This window comes from Leuciscus leuciscus (assembly GCF_965113295.1).
Source record: "Leuciscus leuciscus genome assembly, chromosome: 1".
NCBI lineage: Eukaryota > Metazoa > Chordata > Actinopteri > Cypriniformes > Leuciscidae > Leuciscus > Leuciscus leuciscus.
Genome location: NC_138725.1, coordinates 57,144,581 through 57,166,858, shown reverse-complemented (window position 1 = coordinate 57,166,858; position 22,278 = coordinate 57,144,581). Strand labels below are relative to the sequence as shown.

General features: G+C 37.7%; 2 protein-coding genes across 7 annotated transcripts in view; both read left to right on the top strand.

The window, feature by feature from the left end:
• The window catches only part of atp6v0a1a (ATPase H+ transporting V0 subunit a1a), a 33,427-nt gene extending 31,022 nt beyond the window's left edge, over nt 1–2,405 (top strand). For all 6 annotated transcript variants that reach the window (XM_082136521.1, XM_082136522.1, XM_082136520.1 and 3 more), the window contains 3 exons: nt 200–317; nt 640–811; nt 1,265–2,405. In XM_082136521.1, coding sequence (XP_081992647.1) covers nt 200–317; nt 640–811; nt 1,265–1,358 — 384 coding nt within the window. In that variant the 3' untranslated portion in view covers nt 1,359–2,405. The remainder of the gene's footprint in view (nt 1–199; nt 318–639; nt 812–1,264) is intronic.
• Nucleotides 2,406–3,192: 787 nt separating this feature from the next.
• Nucleotides 3,193–20,971, top strand: cavin1a (caveolae associated protein 1a). The gene is made up of 2 exons (XM_082136792.1): nt 3,193–4,284; nt 18,311–20,971. Exons 1-2 carry the CDS (start codon nt 3,712–3,714, stop codon nt 19,058–19,060), a joined length of 1,323 nt encoding a protein of 440 aa, XP_081992918.1. The 5' UTR covers nt 3,193–3,711; the 3' UTR covers nt 19,061–20,971.
• The last annotated feature ends 1,307 nt before the right edge of the window (nt 20,972–22,278 follow it).

Below are 22,278 nucleotides of genomic sequence, written 5' to 3'. Positions count from 1 at the left end.
GTGCTGGAGCGTGATTCTGATTTAAATCACACCAAATGATGCTGATGATCTGAAAGGCCCTGCGCTGTGATTCTGTTCGTATGCCCGTGAGATCCAGGGCTGTTAATCATGCTGTGATTGAGCTGGGAGTGGGATTAGATTCATGCGTTTTCATCAGTCTGAATAGCTCTTATTGCTCTCTTTCTCTCTCTCTCTTTAGTTTAATTTTGCAGATGAAGCAGTGCATCAGGCCATTCACACAATAGAATACTGCTTAGGCTGCGTCTCAAACACTGCCTCTTATCTACGACTTTGGGCGTTGAGTCTGGCCCATGCACGTAAGTAATGCACACACACACGCATGCACATTTATTGTATTGAATACAAACTGAAACCTGGTCATATCTGGGCCTGAGAAATAAATGGAAATTTCTGCAGTGAATATAATTTTTGCTCAGCTCTACTTTATAAACGTAGAGTCGTAGGCTAAGACTTTGGTAATGTAAGCCCCTGTAAAAGAAGTAAACTGCTTCCTCCAACAAGTAATGAATGGGAAAGTCATGAATGGGAATCCTCTAAAAATTTACTTGCATGCTTTTCCTCTCAATATGCAGAAATAAAGTAATTTTTTTCTTAAAATGTGTTTCTTTTTTCTTACAGAGCTCTCTGAGGTCTTGTGGTCAATGGTGATGCACATGGGCCTCGCTTCTAAGAATTTTGGTGGATTCTTTGTCCTGTCAATCATCTTTGCCTTCTTTGCTACACTGACAGTGTGTATCCTGTTGATCATGGAAGGCCTTTCTGCCTTCCTTCATGCTCTTAGATTGCACTGGTAAGTACACACACACACACACACACACACACACACACACACACACACACACACACACACACTTTGCTTGCCTTTATAAATTACAGTTAAACCGTTTTAAGAGCAGATGACTCTTTGTTGCCCCCTATCAATGGCTACATGCACACTGCAGAAAAAATACAGTTGTATTGATTCTTTTGAGTGCTTAGTCTTATTCTGTACACACAAAGTTTAATTATTTGCATGTGTGAGAGCTGTATTCTACAACCAAATTCACTCCCTGAAAAGTTGCCAACCAAATCTTTATTAAGTCCATGTTTTAAAACCGAACTGAATAATTAATTGTAAATGCCACTCTCTTTTGGACACTGACAACTCATTTGAAATGTGGTGCTAGAAAATAAACAAATTTTTTCATTTAATTTCATCCAGAACTGTAATTCACTGACTTTGTTTCCCACTTTATTTCTGTAGGGTGGAGTTTCAGAATAAATTCTACACTGGACAAGGCTTCAAGTTCATGCCTTTCACTTTTGACAGCATTCTGGAGGGCAAGTTTGAAGACTAAACCACACCCACATTCTCTCCTTTTCCCAACTGCCACACCTCTAAACAACAGGAGCCAATCAGATTATGTGTGAGATTTTATGATTTGTGTGAACACTGTGACTTTGTAAGGCTCTACATTTCTCAGGTGTTCTACATCAGGACATTAATGGAATAAATTTCAAGTAAGCTAGAAATATTTAGTAGAAGCTGAGCTGAAAATAATCTGAGCTAGAACTGCATAACATATTCGCAATGATTTCATTACTCTTAAATACTTGATAATGTAATAATAAAAACTCAAGTGCTGTTACCATACAGCACACAGGAGAATGAACAGCTTGTTTTTTGTTGTAAAAGCCTCATAAATGTGTACATACATCTTCAGATTAAATATCATTAAAATTTCCCTACCATTATAGTACAGGTGGAGATTTTGTCTATTTCTGATATTTTTTTCCCAGTCTGTTAAATTATTAGTTTTTTTATTTTTTATGTATCTTTTATCCTTTGTTAAACACATTTCTAAAAGAGTTCTCATACAAAGGGACCTAATTTCAAATGCAGCAAAGCCTGCTTCATTGTATGCCATTTTACAATCTTCTGTCATGCAGAGAGGAGGATTTCCTCATAAAGCATATCAGAATAATAGTTGCAAATAATCCCCCAGAATAGCCAGATTTATTGCAGATCTTTTCATTCCTCTTTTCACTTGCAAACACAAGTAAAGAGTAGTTATATTTTAGTTGGTCTTGAACTGTGTTGCTGGGTTTTTTTGTGTGTATTTTGCTGTTGTCTTTGGACAATTAAAGGCAAATACACATCTAAGCTATGTTAACCGTATGAATCTGTTCGCTGCAGTGCCCAGTTCCGGGTTTTTTTGATTGTTGTTTATAATTGAGTTTACAACATGCACATGCAATGGCTCTTGAAGGAAACGTGTTTGCTTGCTAGATGTCAGAGGCAGTCCATTTAGTCTTGGAGAAATTAACTATACCAAGTAAAAGCAGCCAGTGAAGCTGTGATTGTCTGTTTTTTGTCAATAAAGAAGGACTGGATATTAACTTGAGATTTTCTTTTTCTTTTTTGTATGCGTGTGAGAAAAGATCTGTTGATAAATCATGTCTAAATGTATAATAAAATTAATATAATAATCATTATTGATAATATATAGCATGATTTTTTTTTTTAAGTGTCAGCTGCAGTTTCATGCCAGCCGAGCTGATATTTGGAACAACAGCACCGATACTCTGATTGTAAAAATGGCTTAATTACATTTCAGACAAATTTTGACCAGTTTTGTTTAGTCTGTTTTTTTTTTCTCTGCAAACAAAAATACTTTAACAAAGGCTACAGTTCCAAGCTTTGTGTAAGTGGAGCAACAGCAGTTTCCCCTCTCCCTTCTTAAAGCATTCTGTAATCACTCCTACTTGCTAGAAAGGAAAATCCGCAAACTTCGAACATAAAAAAAAACAGTCAAAAATCAGCCCACTAATCCACACCGCTTGCATACTCTGGTCTGGAACTTTGCAAATGTGAGCAGAGCGATAAAAACGATAACGTCCAGTGCTGTTGGACTAAATATCAACACTCTTGGAACACAAAGTTTACATAATTGTGCTACGATTACAAGTGCGTCCTATCTACCTAATTTATTGTAATTCCTATGGTGATTCCAATAACGCATATCTTTGATCGTAATTTTCAGGATCAGGTTTACGCTTTAATGACTCATGAATCAATTTGAGCTGTTTGTCTCATACCCTTGCATCAATGAGTGAGTGAGTGGGTGGGTATGGGTATGTGTATGTGTGTCCCTTGCCAGGCTCTATTGGGAGGGTGGAGACTCCCCTTTAAGGGTTAGCGTGGGTGTGACCTTACAGTAAGTGATCTTGGTTGGGGGCTGGACTGAAGAGGGAAAGGGAAGACCTGACGGGCGGGATTCACAGGGAGCTGTGGTCACACACTCTTCCTTACCACATGCACACTCGCACACACCTTGGAGAAGAGAGTCTGTTTCCACCGACTGGCTGACGTCCCAGAGTAGACGAGGGAAAGAGGAAGGGAGGAAAAGTTTGAGGCATTCTAGCAAACCTAAAGAGTAGTACGTAGTGGTAGTAGATAGTACAGGTGTAAGACTTGTTAAAAGATTGGTTCAAAGTAGTCAAGAAAAGTTTTGAAGAGTTGCCGAAGGTTGTTGCCTGCAAGTTGGAGTCATCGTTGGGTGTCTACTGTCCTTCAAGTCTTTTTTTAGTGCTTTATTTTTACCCTGGGACTGCATTCTTTCACACCGAGCCAAGTGTGTGCGAGATTCTGCTTTCTGTCTGCAAGTAAGTTTCTGTGCGTGTTCATCAGCGTATACTTGAAACCGAGCCATGGCCGACACAGACTTCAAACTTGAGCGTGCCATCTTCGCCGAAATCTCTGATGATGATGATGAGGAGGTCGCCTTGGTGCCGGCTTCCACCAAACCTGCCACGACAACCAAAGTGTTCAAATCAAAACGAGGCGATGATGATGATGATGATGATGATGGTGACCCAGCGAAGGAGGTGGACCTGGTGTTGGGGCCGGGACTCGATGGAGGTGGCACTGGTGAGTCCGAGAAGTCTGAGGCCCAGGCTACCGGCATGTTGGTCCTGGCACTCCTAGACAAAATCATAGGTGTGGTGGACCAGATCCAGCACACTCAGACTGGTCTCGAGGCCAAGCAGGAGACCATGGAGAAGAACATGAGCAGCATCCAGACGGAGCTAGCCAAGCTGGCGAAGAGTCACGTTGGAACGGCCGGGACAGTCAACAAGCTCCTGGACAAGGTGCGAAAGGTGAACGTCAACGTGAAGAGTGTGCGAACGGACCTGGAGAAGCAAGTGGGACAGATCAAAAAACTAGAGAACAATGAACACGAGCTCCTCAAGAGGAAGAACTTCAAAGTGCTTATCTTCCAGGTGAGTAAGGAGTGCATTCCATCTCCTTTCATTTGTCTTAACTAATGGGTACTAATTAGTATTTTAGCACATACTTGCTTTCAAAGTGACTTAAAGGAACCCTTGAGCAACCTGGAATTGTTTGACTTGCTCAACTGCATGGATCCCTTCTTGCAGGGTTTGAACTAAAAGCATTTTTGTCACCATTCTCAACTCTAACCAAAGGGGTACCTTCTGATTGTGGAACTGGAACTAATTCTGATTGGTTATAGCAACTTGAGTCCAGCTGATCTGTGGTCTTTTCCTCACTGTTCTAGTCTAGGTAACCCATTTTTCCGAACAGCTGTAAAAACTGCATTTTCTGACTGATTTTGTTAGAAACTGATTTTAATTGTTTTCATTGTTTCACTGCAGTCGTTTTTGCTAGCATGGGCAACATTGTTTGTCATAGTAAATATGGCAGTGCCTTAGACCACCATAAGTTCCTTAGGGCCCTTTCACACCTACCTTGTTTGGTCCGGATTTTCGGACTTTTCAGTTTGATCCAAATCAAAATCACAGGTGTGAAACCTCCCCCGGACCACGGTCCAGATCAAACTTAACAAAGGTTTGGTTCGTTTCTAGTGTGAAAGCATTTTCTGTATGGTTCGGACTTTCAGACCATTTACAGGAAGTTCCGATGGTTCTCGCTGGATTGCTTGCAGTCTTCTCCTTTCCTGCCGGCGACAATAAAATGTTCGCACAACGAGGGCGTTCATTTGTCGAATTTGAACTTGCCCCGAGTATAGTTGGCGCTGCAGGGAGTAATGCCGTAATAATAACAGTATAGTAGCAACGATATGAGTCTGTTCATTCTTGTCAAAGTTACCCGCCGAATTGACGACACACTGACGTCAGACGCACGTCCATTTACAAACCAATCAATGTCAAGATGCAGCCCACATAGATGATGACGACAGGACGCAAGTATGTCATGTAAAGTTCTTTAGTGCGCTCGCATAATTGCAATGTGAAACCAAACCAAAACTTACCGAATGTATGAAATGTATCAAAACATGAACTTTGGTTCGGACCTTGTTGCAGACTTTCAGGTGTGAAAACGCCCTAAATCTATATCTTGACCTTAAATTGTTACCTTGGAGTTATCTTTTTATAACATAATTAAACACTTCAGTTAAGTGTTTTAAGCATGTTCATTGTTCATGTTGTTTTGCTTTGGTCTGCTGCATGAGTGTATTTGCAATCCTCTTTCCCAGGTTTCTTATGGAGTACACATGGATTCCTCTGCAAGGCTTGGCCTTGAATTCCCCACTCAGTATCATAAAGTGTCAGTTCACTCCTAAGTGAACCTTCAAAGGTTCCTGTCTCACCTCACAGCAACCTCTGAAAAATGCTGGGTCGGCACATTCCATGAGTATACTGCAAATACTACATGCATGTCAAAACTATCTGAACTTTGTAGAAATGTAATACAACTCAAAAGAGCACACACACCACACGGCAGAGAGATGTAGTGATAAAGCATGTTTCAGACAGAATCCTGTGTAAGATAGTCTATGAGTTACAGCCTTGCAAAGCAGTGGATATACAGTAGTTGTTAGTTCCCTCAGAAATTTGGTAACTTGTTTCCTGCACCAAACCTACTGCGGAGACATCATCCGAGTGGATATTTTTTGTAGAAATTTATAATTTATTTTGTACACAGCGATTTAAAATGTGGGGTCACGTCTGTAAAATGTATTAATGCTTTTAAAAGAAGTCTCTTATGCTCACTAAGGCTGCATTTATTTGATCATACAGTAAAATCATAATACTCCGACATATTGTTACAGTTTAAATAAGTGTTTTCTATTTTGATGTATTTTAAAATGTAATTTATTTATGTGAAGCTGAATTTTCAGCGTCACGTGATCCTTCAGAAATCATTCTAATGTGCAGATTTGATGCTCAAGAAACATTTCTTACAGCATTTATTTGACACAATTTTTTAAGTTTTTAATGTTACTTTTGATTAATGCATTCCTTCTGAATACATTTATTATAATTCTTCTTCAATCAAAGTTTTGAACAGTCTATGAGGATGAAGAGGTTTATAATATTATTATAGATTATTCACAAATATGATGCTTATAATACGTAAGTGTGCTTACTGGAAAAATAGAAAAGGTAATTGTACACTGCCTGCAGAAAGAGAATGCCTATACTTTTTCCTTAATGTCTCTCTCTCTCTCTCTCTCTCTCTCTCTCTCTCTCTCTCTCTCTCTCTCTCTCTCTCTCTCTCTCTCTCTCTCTCTCTCTCTCTCTCTCTCTCTCTGGTGTGTGAGATAGTTGGCTGTGGCAGATAGTTGGCAGGTGTTTGAGGGTATAGAATGAAGACATTAAGATTTATATTTCGGCTATATCTTCTGCTTAACTACTGTTTACCCGTCCATAGAATTATAATCCTGCTGTCATTTAAGATAGATTTGCTGATTTCTGCAGATTTGAGTATTATCATACACCCCAGGCTGATGTCTGATATCTTTCAATGCAATATGATTTACACTCACACTATTTATCATAACTGAACTTACTGTACTTCAATAGAATATGAAAGAGTTTTCTACATGAACATCTCTATGTTTAGTTTACTCATGAGGGGAATTGACTAGGAAGAGCAAGCTTCATTATTTGAATTGTCAAATCAGGTAACTGCTCAATTTGCATAATACTAATAAATAATACAAGTACATTTTTACAAATTGTAAATAACACAAATATTATGTAGCCTATGTTTTACTAGAAAATAGTATTTAAATCCGTCTCAATCTGTCAATGTGTTACTTGGCTTTTTTTTTTTTACTAGCAATTTCTGAGTAAAATTGTTTCCAAGTAAATCCTGCAACATTTTTAAAAAAAAATTTTTTAGCATTAAGGCTTTATAAGTTTCATTTACATGGCCATGCCATATTTTAAATAGCCAGTCCTGGCAGTGCTATTTCATAACATTTAGTGTTTGGTTCATCTAAATTGTGGAACTAAGGTTCTTTTAGCAATAAGTGAATAAGGTTAGCAAATGTTTATGTGCTGAAATATTGGTTTCACTTTATTTTGACGGTCTCTTTAACACATTCTATTGATTATAAGTAACGTTGCACCTACATGTCTATATAGAGTAGGCCTTTACATTCATCATTAGAGTATATACTGGCAGGGTTAGAAGAATAAGTTGATGCCCTTAAAAAGTTACTTCTAGTCAACAGAAAGTGTTACTTTAATATTTTGAGTAAAAGCTCCGAAAATAGCACCAGACACTTCATATGTAAAAAGATTCTATCTTTAGTGTTTTACTAAAGTGCTAGATCAGTGTGTAGGGTAAAGCATTTCACTGTGAAGAGAGTCTTGTGCAAGCAAGCTGGACTGTGTATTAAATGTGTTCAGAGCGTGATGGATCGCAGTATGGACAGAGACTCCCTCCGAGACCCCCATCCCCCTCGAAACTTTCCCTTACATTCTAATTATAGTGCAGAATTCGGTAATGTCTGCAAGGATACCATAATGACACTACCGTACCGTCAGAGAACCTTTCAGTTTTAGAAGTCATTTGCTAATATACCATAAATATAATATTAATTAGTACATTTTACAGTATTAAATACAATAAATTAGCATGATATCAGTCATGGTCGCCTAAATGGTTTCCTCATAGCAGTGTGATTGACAGTGCAGTGGATGGTATTAAATATTTGTCCGTTATATAATTGTGTTTAATGACTCTTTGAAATCCACAGATGTCATTATGTGTCAGTGAATGTGTGGTTATAGCTTTCAGTCAGTGATCTGACATCATTGCAGTGAAACAGAAGCGTCTAAAGTGTAACATGTAGTCAGGATGAGGTTCGGTGTGTTCCAGCACTTGACTCTACACCAGCGTTACTGCATTTAGCCTCACTAACGAGTCGTTTCCTTCCAGCGCGGGGAACACTGGTGATGTAACTGCTCTCTAATGTTTTTAACTGAAAGATGGAAGATGACAGGAGTCAGTGAGGTCATTTATTAGTATATTTGTAAAGTGTTCTGTTGGCTTGTGCCCCTATTTCCCATCATTTCTCCAGGCAGATGATAATGAGGATCATTATGGTCTGTTAGGGATAATCAGAGAAGATCTATGGATCACATGCAAAGAACGCTTCATGTGTATCTTTCATGAGCAAACTCAGAAATGCACATTAGCTGAAAAACATGAGACGTATTCGTTTTTATTCATATTTTATTTAATATAGTGTTAATGTAAATATTCAAATATTATAATTGCATGCATGCATAAGTAGATATGCATATTTGTTTACCAGTAGGCAAATGTGCCCTTGTACGTACAGTGAAAAAAAAAAAAAAATGTTATTATCCGTATAACAATTGACATTGAATTTGTAAATCAAATATAATTTAGTATGCGCTCAAATTGCATGAACTCGACGAGATTAAAATCTGATGATCATGATACAACTGAAAATGATACAAAGAGCATCTTGTGTTTTACTGTAAAAATTTTTTTATTATTATTAATTTATGTATATTTACACTTATTTAATATATGAATTTTATACATTTTTGTTATTGGTTTTACTACAATAATATAATTTTTTATTTCTAGGGTCAAAAAAAATATTTTCACTGTTATCACAGACAATGGACACTGTATACACTACCTTTTAAAAGTTTGAGATAAGTAAGATTAAAAATAATAATACTTTGGATGCATTGAATTAATCAAAGATGTTTATAATGTTACAAAAGGTTTCTATTTAAGTAAATGCTGTTCTTTTGAACTTTCTATCCGTCAAAGTGTCATGAAAAAAATATTGCAGTTTCCACAAAAATATTAAGCAGCAAGCTTTAATAATAAAATGCAATGTTTCTTGAGCATCAAATCATCATATTAGAATGATTTCTGAAGGATCATGTGACACTGAAGACTGGAGAAATGACCGCTTTGCCATCACATGAATTAACATACACTGCCCGGCCCAAAAAAGTTGCTAAATTTAAATAGACAAATGCTTAAGAGTCTATGACTTGATCATTATTGCTGTGATTATTATGTTTCTAGCATGTAATATGTTTGGCAACAGTTCTTCTAATCCTAACTGATAGCTTTTCATTTCTTAATTATTCATGTAGGAAGACACATCATGGCCATATTCCAGAATGACAATGTCAAGATTCATCTAAATCCTATTTACATCCAAACAGCGACTTTTTTCTTTCTTTCTTGTTTTTGTTGGCCCGGCTTATTTTAAATTGGTATGATATATTTCACAATATTACAGTTTTTACTGTATTTTGATCAAATAAATGCAGTCTTGGTGAGACTTTGAAAAACAGTAAAAATCTTCCTGACCCCAAACATTCGAACAGTAGTGTATGAGTCTATATGTGTGTGAGTTCATTTGTGTGTGTGTGTGTGTGTGTGTGTGTGTGTGTGTGTGTGTGTGTGTGTGTGTGTGTGTGTGTGTGTGTGTGTGTGTGTGTGTGTGTGTGGATTTAATTGCTCACGAAGTTTAAGTTTCAATCTTCTCTGATGGAATGTCCACTCAAGCAGCAGGTTACACTACTGGCATTTATCAGATATCTAATCACAGACCCCTGAGGTCATAAATTACCCCTGTAAAACTGGACTCCTGTGTGTGTGTGTGTGTGTGTGTGTGTGTGTGTGTGTGTGTGTGTGTGTGTGTGTGTGTGTGTGTGTGTGTGTGTGTGTGTGTGTGTGTGTGTGTGTGTGTGTGTGTGTGTGTGTGTGTGTGTGTGTGTGTGTGTGTGTGTGTGTGTGTGTGTGTGTGTCTGTTGAGAGAGAGGGTACACACATTAATATTTCCTATGGTATAAATAAGTGGACATTTTAATTGATTTATTCAGAACTGACATTGACATTATTCTCAGAAATGTTGTAAGTCAGTACCAGAATAGTAATTACAGGCACAAGCAGAACTCCATTAAGTTCTTTTTAGTTTTTTGGGGGGTGAAAATACCACCACTGACCTCTTGGTCGTCTCAGTACCGGCCCCTCACATAAAGACATTTTCATTGCTTTGTTTAAAATGTTATTTGCGTTTGCAGCTCTGCACCTGCGGTGAACATGCATGTCAAAACGTACTATTTTTGGGACACACATCAACTGAGTTGTGTTAGCTTCCTCGTGCACACATATTGTAACAGTAGTGTCATTTCTAGTGAAGCTCATTTCCACTACATTAAACAAAAAAATAAAAAAATCATGCTTTGGTAAATCGTAAAAAAATTCAAAATGATGACTTCCTATGTCATAATTGTGACTTTTTAAGTCAGAATTTTGGCTTTTTATGGCATAATAATTATGATTTTCGAAAGCGTGATCTTATGTGGTGGGCTTCCATTCATTTCTATTGCAGTCTGGTAGGAAAATGTTAAATGCTAAGATGTGTTTGTTGGATAGTGGTTTGCTAGGCGGGAGATGATGAGGTGTGGTTGTGACTTATAGGGGTTTGCGTGATCTCCAGCGTTACTGTTGGCCTCTGCTCTATTTTTGCACTGAATTCAGGGTATCATATTTACCCAGACAGCAGTGTGTGTTCAGTGTGAGCGTGTGTGTGTACGTAGACTGCGTATTGCGTGTTAGTCCAGGCCAGAATGTGATGCTTGATGAATGGGCTGAGGATAAATGAGGCATGAGTTGCCACCTGTGTGTGTGTGTGTGTGTGTGTGTGTTTATTAACCGTCAGAAGAGATGGTCACTGGTCACTTTTATTTTTTTAACATGTTAGATAATATGTCACATATGAGATACAGGAAATGATAACCGAAGGTGTGCTCTCCCAGGTCCTGGAATTACTACATACTTTCATATCGCTTGCATGGGCTGGGCTGCAGATGAAGACGGAGCAACACTTGATACTGTAGCGCCTGAGCCAGACACAGCCGAAATGCACTTCTAAAATCTGAAGATAAGACTCACCTTCAGTTTTAATAAACCTGAATTAGGGATCAATCTTTTCCAATTATACTGAATCCTGGTGTCAGGTGGCAGCAAATGCAGTGATTGTAAATACAAGTAGAACTGTTGATCATGTATATTTAATGTGTGTGCAAGGAAATATGTATTATGAAACAGGTTGGTAAAGGAGGTTATTAGGTGAAAAGCCTTTATCTTTTTGACATTATGAAGCTGTCAGATACAGAAGCATGAAAACAGCCGCTGGCTCCTGTTTCAGCCGGAGTAGTTTAATATAGCCTTCAGCCAATGAGAGACAGAATCCTATAGAGCGGTGTTGTGACTTTTGGATTCATTTGTTAATGCTGTCTTGGCCCCTAGAAAAACATGTGGTGTCCTGACTGGCAAAACACGGATCTTGACTCTTATGCAAGAGAGAGAGATGATATTTTTGTAATACCTGCATGTCATGATGAAACCCATACTAAACTCATGGTTGTTTCACGTTCTCAGTGGGCGTTCTGCTGTACAGCTGCTGTTCTGAATCCAACAGAACTCAACAGCTGCTCAGTGTCTCAACCTTAACATGCCTTTCAACATCACACACATACACAGCTGTTATCAACCCATCACCGGCTGATTTTGTTTAGCTGGATATGTCATGCAAACCACCAACTGTTTTTGCCGCTGTCTTGGCAACGGTTGTCATGGTGCATTGGTCCACAGATAGCTGTTAATCTGTGTAATTGTTTGCCTCTTTTAGGGGGTTAGGACAGGGATTCGTCTATATATACAGTGTGGGTTTCTTTTGAGCAGGAGTTTCAGGGTATTATTCAGCACCAGACACACTGGCAGCAGTATTAATGTGCTGTTTATGGTTACGGTTTTATTTGTTTATTTGTACTGCACTAAATAATTGTAAACAAGGTAAGGTCCAAAATGAACTTTTTGGCTGCTAATGGTGAGTGAATTGAGAAAATGTACTGGCCATGCATATTTCTTACCAGCAATGAAACTGCAAGACAGTGGAATTAAATAGCCACTTTCCTTGCATCGTAGTGGAAATAGTGCAGTTACTTCTAGCTTTATCTGTCACAAAATATGACAACAAAAAAAATATTGGAATTTTGCTGGTCACATATTGTTTTAGTCGTAACTGTCACCCCACTTTTTGAGGACAGACGTGAAAATTAACTATTCAGACGGTTGGTTCAATGGTTGTAATGGTCAAACTATTAATTCATGAATGCTTTGCTACAGACCTAATGATTGCAATAAAATAAAAGCCAATTGTCTTACCAAGTTGTGTTACAAATTTGAAGTTGATATCACAAATATAAAAGTTATGAGATTTTGTTTAGGCGCTGTACCAAAAATAGCCACCGGGTGACACCCCCAAAAAAAATTTTTTTGATGCGATCTCCTGTGACAATCTAATACATTTCTGTCACAATATCACTTCGATCACAAAACAGTGGGCAAATATGGAACCTTGAAACTCAGACCTTTCCAACGATATGCGTTTTGCCCAGATTAGAAAACATTTTGGTTATAAAATACAAGGGGGAGGAGCCCGCTTGATTTTAAAGTACCATTTCCACAGTAATGCAATGTCCGATTTTAAAACAGTTTTCACAAGATGAATTTTGAGTTTTAAGCTTTTGAATATCTAATTGAAATCAAATTTGAGACAGGAAAAAATGCAATAAAAAAAAGAGCGGCTAGCGTCCCGTTAGCGCTTAGTTATATTTAAACCATGTGTCAAGTTAACGACCAACTGGCAAACATTTTATTTACACGGCAACGCCAAATTTTACTTGTATTTGGGGCTTGGTCAGTGTTCATTTTGGGCTCAGGTTTCAGCTCTGTACCCACATACTCAACTTTAGATTTAATAAAATTGTTGTATTTACAATAATTAATAAACATTTTTTTTTTACAAGAATCTGTCTGAAAGTGTACTTTACTGTACACATTATTGTGGTTTTTAGCATTTGACTTGTGGTCTTAGCATAACGAAGATAATATGCAGAATGCACTTTCATATTTCTTTTGGGTAAGAAATATTCTGACAATGGTTTGCTGCATTAAAAGGTGCTTGCTTAGCCAAGAGAGATAGATGCTGCATTTCATCAACGGCTCTGCCATCTTGGGATGGTAGAACATACGTTTGAATAGAAATCAATTGAGAAGCTGCCTTGGTTGCCTGAATTTACTGCTCAGTTCATCATATAATCAAAGTTAATAATCTTTTTGTTGAGAACTTTGTTTGGAGTTTGTTTTATTAGAAGTCATGACAATTGTCAATTAATCTCTGCCAACAGTTCTTTTCTGCACTGTAATTATTTTAACATTCACAGTTTAATTCGAGCTCAGTTGTATGGAATTTAGCTGTTAAAAACATGGTGCTATGAAAATAATCACTGCTTTATAAACTATACTGATTTGATAATTGTTTAATAATATACATTAAAGGTCCCATGACATGAAAATTTCACTTTATGAGGTTTTGTAATATTAATATGAGTTTCCCTAGCCTGCCTATGGTCCCCCAGTGGCTAGACGTTTTGATGGGTGTAAACCAAGCCCTGGGTATTTTTGAGAAAATGAAAGCTCAGACGAGCGAATCTAGAATCTTCCCTTTATGTCGTCATAAGGGGAAAGGTCACCTCCCCTTTCTCTTCTTTGCCCGCAAAGAGAATTTGTCCCGCCCATGAGAAAATGAGCTGCGCGAGCGCAATATTGGTTTTTCCTCGAGAGACATCATGGCTTGCAAACGAGCGAAGCATGGCAGTTGCTCAGTGTTTGGATGTACAAATGAACAGAAAAGTATTTTTTTAGTTCCTTCATCCGAGCCTCTGAAGAACCAGTGGGTTATGTGAATTTCTGATGTGTAATTGTTCAAGTTCAGACAGATAATCCTTCTCTCAAAGTCGTTCAATACTGTTTATGCATCAGTAAATCAAGCCAGTGACTAAACGATCAACTTCACGTCGCTTCTCTTAGTAGGATGAAAATAATCTTACTTAAACTGTGATTAAAATATATACAGAAAGCGATCAAAGAACAATCCCTTTCCAATCGCCCAAGCTGTCAATCACACAGCGCGAGTTTATCTGGACACTTGCCAAAACTCGTTATGAAATCAATGACGCTGTTACGCTGCACAACGAAGCTCTTACTGTACTTACCTCATGTTTGCATTGGTGAAATCATTAGTGAGAGTGCAGAAACTGCGTTGCAATGATAAGATCTTCATTCACGCGATCAACAGACTGTTATCTGCTCAATGCTCATCACTGCAACCTTTTATGTGATGAGAATAGATCTAAATACTTAAACTTATCACGATTCGTTAGTCTCGATAGCTGTAATAGTAAAAACATATAATAGCTGTAATAGTAAAAGTATTCGAGAGTTCCACATGTAATGCTAGCTATTTCATATGCAAGCATGTCAGCCAATCACAGCAGTGGGCGTTTACACTGAAGTCTCACAGCCAATCACAGCAGTGGGCGTTTACACTGAAGTCTCACAGCCAATCACAGCAGTGGGCGTTTACACTGAAGTCTCACAGCAGACACGCCCCTTCAAAAAGAGCGTTCAAATCAGAGGTTAAAATCAAGCTAGGAAAAATGCCTTTTATTTCTAAATTATAAAAAAAATTGATCTTAAAAACATACTAACATTATAAGGGCACTCCAGGAAACATTATAAAATAATAAAATAATCCATGTCATGGGACCTTTAAAAAAAAATAAAAAAAATAATATATATATTCTGGTTCAGGTGTTTTACCAGTACTTTAATTGCAAGTGTACAATAAGCAAAATTGTCAGATTTTTTGAATAGTCAGTGTTGAAAACACAATTTACTTTATAATTTACTTTCATGTTTACGGGTAGATCTTGACCTTTCTAATACGGTGGACATGCAGACTATACATCCATTCGGTATTCCCTTTAAAAAAATCTGAATTACTCACCAGCACGTTACAGGAATTTGTTGGGCAAACTGTTATGGGGAAAAAAGGCTTTCCAGTTATGTGATTTCCTCCCCAGTGTTTCCATATATTCTCACTTGTTCTCTGTGTGTTGACACTGAGTTCTCTCTGTTGGCTTTGGCTGTTTGGTTTGAGTATTGTGTAACATCTCTGGTCCTGTACATTCTGGCTTGTGCTGGAAATTTAGGCTGTTTATCGAACTGTGGTTCACATGAGGACAATTTTTTGGGATAGCAAAAAACAGAAATGGTTTGTTTTGACATTGCAAATGACTGTGAGACAAACAGTAGCTAAACTCAGATTGAAGGCGTCACCAGAGTCAGCCAAGGCATAAAGTAAAGCTCTCATCTAAGACTGTGCAGTTCCTCTTGGATGTTTATTAGGTGTCTCTCACACATAGCACAATATCTACATATCTTCCATCCAGCTCTTGTCTCTGAGTACCCAGTGAGTCAGTCAGTGGATATGGGTGCACAGCATCAGTATTTACTTGTTATGATGCAGGAGGGAATAGTGATGGATGGTTATGGAGTGTATGAATGAGCACTGTTCAGGAAATGAGGCTGATGGAATGAAAATGAGAAGAGAGGCCAGACTAAAATAAGCGCACACACATCTTCAGCCTCCACAATAGGGAGACACGTGCAAGTTTATGAGGACTTCCATTTGCACAGGGCTAGAGGTTGAAAAACGAACAGATTCAGGTATAATATAATATTTATTTGGAAACTGCAGGAGATCCAGAGAGTCCTGTTTTTATGCAACTCTCCTGGATCCACTTTAGTTTAGGCTTAAACAAAACACAAAGCATCAATTCTTTTTTAGACCACCAGAGGGTGTGTTATACTAGATTCTGCCATGTTTAAACTCTTTCAAATAGCATATTATGCTTTATAACATTATATGACAACTTACAAACTGAATGGAGAGTTGGGACCGTGTCAATATGCTTAGCATCTTTTTATGGGTAGAACACATTCGGTTCACTTTGTTGTGGGATTATACTTTTTTTGCCCCAAGTAGGCTATTGAAATATCTTTTCGCTTCTTCATGTTTTGTTGACCTGTTCTAGTATCCACTGACATCCCCATTTAATGATGTTTGTGGTTTTCTTGTCTCACTCAAATGTAGATGGCTTTGTGTGTGTGTGAGTGCGTGCATGTGTGTGTGTGCGTGTGCTTGTTCTTGATTGAGTTTTTTAATTTATTTGCAAGCAGTTGTAGGAAAATTCTGGGATTCTATTTTGATGACAAATCCCATGATTGTCTTGGGTTACTTAAACAGTCCTATTTGAATGTGCAAGAAAGACTGAAATAAAAAGTACTGAACTTTTTATTTATTCAGTCCTTCAGAGGACTTTGGTACTTTGCTTCATAGGTGATCCTGTGCTATGCACTACGACTAGACCTACATGAGTTTAAAAGTATCACAGCAGACAATTAACCCACACAATAACAAAGAGTTGCATTTGTCTTAAATGAATAAATAATATAAATGAACACTTTTCAAGAAAAAATATTTATACATGTTATATACACAGGATGGTATCGGTGATGATGGCATTCATTCATACAGTAAAAAGATGCTACTAAACAACTATTTAAAATATACCATATTTTTGTTGTTTCTACATTAATTTAGATATTCAAAATTAAATTCAATATGAACACTGTTACACACCTCAGGTCGTTAGCGACCCTATATAATTTTTATAAAAAATGTATTATTTATTTCATGTTATATTGTTTATAATGAATTGAAGAATACTAAGAAGGTTGATGTCTTACTTTAAAAAAATGAACGAGGAGGAGGATAGTGCATGACGTCCCAGGTCACTAAAGACCCGAGTTATGCGTTTAAGGGTTAAAGAAAAAAGTGTGATTAATTAGTAAAAAAAATGTATCAATTCACAGCACTCAACCAAGCTAAATTTGTATAAAAAAAAAAAAAATAATAATAATAATAAATAAAAAATAATATATATATATATATACACACACACACACACACACACACACATACATACGTATATATACACACACATTTATGTATGTATTTATGTATATGTATGCATTATGTATATATTAAATTATACATTGTTAAAAATATACATGTATAGGCTTATAACGAAATTGAAACCAAACAAACATTGCACACATTTGCTTTAAAACGTATTTCTTAATTTACATGCATAAACCACTGCATTTCCAGTGCCATAGAGGGAGTGCTGCACTTGTCGTCTTCAGGCTCAGTATCATTTTAGTAATGGCCCACAGTTAAAATGAATCTCATTGACATCTTCTCATCCTTGATGCATAAAAATCAGTTCATTATCTTACTACAAAGCTCCTTCACCCATGTAATCATAATGATTATCACTCCCAGCACTTAGACAAGTCATAGCATGTCCTGAATTTCAAATGTTGGTCTATCTGCATGAGACAAATGAGGACTGAATGACTCAATGCGAACATGTGAAGAACAGGCTTAGGGGTGACAATATAGAGCTATTATAAGTCTTGAGACGAAAGAAGCCTAAATACAATTATTAAGCTGATGATTAGTTTCTCACAAGAAATTCAGTGTTCAAATTGAAGTCAGAATAGGGATTGTGTATAGTCAGCCAGATACATGGACTTAAAATATTGATTTGGGTTCAAATTGTTTCAATAAATAATATAATCCCATGTCAATACATGCATACAAGGTAATATAGGACTACATGTATTCTACACCGGTAAAGCAATCGGTCAAATAACAAAACAACAGTAATATTAATACTTAATTTTTTTTTTTTTGCCATTGTTAAAAAGTGTCGCAAAATCCCTAAGCATTGTGGACAGGAAAAAAGCCTCCTGGCTGAGTACACTATTATGAAACATGTATATTTGCACACACTAGCTTTTTATATTCAGTACCCTTTAGTTATACTGAAAGTGAAAATGAACAGCTCTGTGATTCACTTTATATAAAATGGTGCTTTTCATGCCCACTTTAATATCAACTGCTTATGTTCAGATCTAGAAGTTCAAGAATATTCTGATGTGCCTGGTCTAATCTAATCTGAATTCCTTAACATTTCTCACCTCTTCTCTCAGGACAAGGTGAAACCTGTGAAGGTCTCTAAGAAGCCAGTGGCTGCAGAAGAGGAAGGAGAGCAGGTGCTGAGTGAAGGAGACAAGGAAGAACACGGCTCCGAAGAGGAAGTGGAGGTTGAGGAGATCATTGAGGAATCTCGTGCTGTGCGCATCAAGCGCAGCGGCCTCCAGAAGATGGACGAGCTGAAGAAGGCCTTCAGCAAGGAGCAGATGGAGAAGACCAGGCAGAAGACCAAGGAGAACCTGGAAAAAACCCGACAGAGAACGAAAGAGAACCTGGAGAAAACACGTCTGAGAACCCGAGAGAACCTTGAGAAGACCAAAAAGAGCCTGAGCAAGAAGATGGATAAGTTGGGAACAAAAATGACCCCTAACACCCAGCGTCGCAATAAGATCCGTAGCTCCAGAGAGAAGATGAAGAAGACACTGACACCCGACCACACTGTCTACGCCCGCTCCAAATCCACCACCTACCGTGTGCCGCCCTTCACCTTCCACGTCAAGAAGGTCCGTGGGGGTGCAACTGAACCAACACCCGAGCCTGAGGAAGAGGAAGAGGAGGAGGTGGAGCAGGATGAGGAGCTCCAGGAGGAGCTTGTGGTGCAGGAAGGAGGCCTAGTGTCAAAGGTGGAGGAAGGTGAACTGGTCAATATTGACAGCCCAGAGATGGAGGCCTTGCTAGAGGCAGCTGATCACTCACGGCTGGTGTTCCAGGAGACGGTGAGGCCAAGGGAGAAAGCCGGCCAGTAAGTCCAGTATGTTAAGCCCTGGAAAAAGCTCAACACGGGGGGAAAAAGAGTGTGGAGGTCTGGAGATAAATAAGGATGATGGGATGTAGGGAACTGAGATGTGCTTGATGGAGGATTAAAGAGCAAATGAATGTGGAGTCGCCTCGACCTTTTGATGAACATTTGGTTTGCGTTATTTCTCGGTATCTCCTCAACCCAAAGGTTGCTTTTTTTTTTATTATTACTATTTTGTTTTCATTAATTGTCCGTTTTTGAAATTGACTAATGATCACTTTTTATTGTGTGGAAAAATTTATAATACTCAAATAAAGTTAACATAATTTTTAATTTGATCACTGACTGAAATGTACATTTAAAATCTTCAAAACAACTGAATGTTATAGTATTTTCTGAAAAGGTGGATGTTAGGAGGTTTGTGCTCCGGAAGAATATTTTCATAAACACTCTCATGGCATTTAGATGTTATTAACTTATTAATTTGTTATCAAGGCTACCCGGTTGCAGCCAATTATGTTTATAATGAAGTGCCTATATTTCATGAACACCCTGTGTTCTTTATCATGTGATGTGACGGCTGCTGATTTCAACAGTATAAATTATTAGCAGGCCCAATGCGTCTTGTTGAATGTCTGGGCTTTGTGCTTTAATGCCGTGAATGAACTGTTGGAAGCAATTGGAAGTGAAAACTTTGAGGTGCTAGAGAGCTGTTGTCAGATGGAAATATTGTTTTGAGGGAAAGAGAATTATAAGATAGTCTAATCATACTAAATGTAAAAAAAAAAAAAAAAAAAGGAAAGAAAGAAAGTACTGCAAATATAAACTGATGACTAACTTTTTGTCTTTTGAAACTGAAAATTTTATTTATCACTTAGATTAAGAACTATGGTGAGTTTTGTGGTCTGGCCACTGACGTTAATGATCCAAACTTCAAGGCCCGGTTTCACAGAAAAAGCTTAGATTAAGCCAGGCCTTAGTTCAATTAGGACATTTACATAGCTTTTATAAACTTACCTTAGAAAAAACATTACTGGTGTGCATCTTGAGGCAAAACAATGGCACTGACTATTTTGAGATCTGTCAGTGCAAATCAGCTCAAACATGCATTAGTTTAAGCCTTGTCTGTGAAACCGAGGGTAATGAAATGCTTCACTCTCTAATTCAGACTTAATGTAAAAGACTTGTAGTTGCTGCATTTGAGACCTGCAGCTTGAGATGGCATAATTTGATCTTTGATCTAGGTATGTAAATGTCAATAGAAGCTCTTAGAAACCTGTAAAATCAAGCAGAATTTCAGTCTCTGAAATTTTTTTTTTTTGAGAATTCAGTTTTATTTATTCTGAGGTGAAATTATTTGACTGTTTACCTTGTTTGTACATATAACCTTTATCATGCTTAAAGCAAGATTTGTTTTTTGTCTTTCATATAAATGTACACACAAATACAGTAGGCCTATTAGGTAAACCGTAGCTTATGGAAAAGGTTATTGATATGGGTTACTGGGAAAAAAAAGTAAACTGATATGATTACTGATATGATCTATCCAAGTAACTGTGTAATTCAGCTCACTGAAGTAAATTGAAATATATCATATTTCTATTCAATATTTGAATATTCAGATCAGTCACTGATCTTTCATAAGTGCCTTCATGTCAGATAATCAACCCACATTATCGCATAATAGTCACATTTTTACAAACAATACACTGAAAGCTTGCATTTTGTATCATGCTATTTATGATCTTGTTATGAAAATACACAGCTATTGCAGTGTTCATTGCACATATGGGCAGTAGTTTTCAAGGTGTGATGGTCTGAATGAAGCTACTTATTGCTGTTGTCCTTGTGAGATTGTGTGGCTGTATAAATGGATTGGGTGTAGGTTGCTTTTAATAAACAAATAAAAGTGGCCATCTTTTCACTCTCTTTTTTTCCCCATTCTCTGTCCCTACCAAGCTATGTACAGTTATCAGAGAGAGAGCAGCAGCTGCACACTGCATCATTGCTGTGATATTGCTCTGGTGAGCAGTAGTGAAAAGCTGCATTGAAAATGATGGTGAACAAAGACTATGAAAGGGACTTAGTGGTAAAGCAGACACAGGCTAGGCCTACTGACTGATAGTTCAGTACAGATACTGCACACACAACAATATCAAGCTGTACCAGCAAGTAATCTGCAGTGTCATGAGAACATTTTCTTTCAAATTCGGTGTTAGGACTTTGAAAAATACATGAACATATGTATGTGCAAATATTGGACATGAAGACAGCAAAAGCCAAACTAAAGGCCAAATGACTCTTCGCAGGGAGTTTGATTGACAGGCGATCTGACCAGTCATAATCCCCCATCCGCCATTTATGTCCGACAAAGCAGAAAGGAGAGTTGAACTTGAAAAACGGTGTGTACTGACGTTTTTCCGCGGTTAAAACAACATTCCTTCTTATGTTCATTCATGTTTATTTAATGCTATAAATTAACTAGAAGGAAGAGAGGATCGGTTCATGAGCAGCTTTAACTGAGGCTCTTGTCAGTGTCCTCTCTGCTCTGCGATGCATTTTTCACTGCGTGAGAACATGGTGTGGCGTGAGAGCAGCGTGATTTGTCGGACATAGCAACAGTAACTAAAGGGGGCGGGTCTTTGCGAACGGTCAATTCACACTGCACCGACAGTCACCAGATTACAGTACATCACTTCTCCAACATTCTAACGTCAATTCAAAATGTAACGATTCTAAAATAAACGCCTTTTATATTTTGCCATCGTTATTCTGTGCTAGACCATAGACTGTAAAAAAAGATGGACGACGCCCCTTCACTTTTTCTAAACTCGACAACATGTATGTTAGACCCTATACCGACTAAGCTACTGAAAGAGCTGCTTCCAGAGGTCATAGATCCTCTTCTTAATATCATCAATTCATCTTTGTCATTAGGATACGAACCAAAAACTTTCAAGCTGGCTATGATTAAACCGCTTGTTAAAAAAACGCAACTTGATCCTACAGAATTAGTCAATTACAGGCTGATCTCGAATCTACCTTTTCTGCAAAGATACTAGAAAAGGCAGTATCCTCACAACTATGTTCCTTTTTAGAAAGAAATTATATATGTGAGGATTTTCAGTCAGGATTTAGACCGTACCATAGTACTGAGACTGCTCTCATTAGAGTTACAAATGATTTGCTCTTATCATCCGATCGTGGTTGTATCTCTCTATTAGT

What these genes read in the sequence shown, in the direction of transcription:
- cavin1a (XM_082136792.1), top strand. Translation starts at nt 3,712, where the DNA reads ATGGCCGACACAGACTTCAAACTTGAGCGTGCCATCTTCGCCGAAATC. An exon ending in TCAAAGTGCTTATCTTCCAG is followed by an intron (nt 4,285 to 18,310) that starts GTGAGTAAGGAG and finishes CTCTTCTCTCAG; the next exon opens with GACAAGGTGAAACCTGTGAA.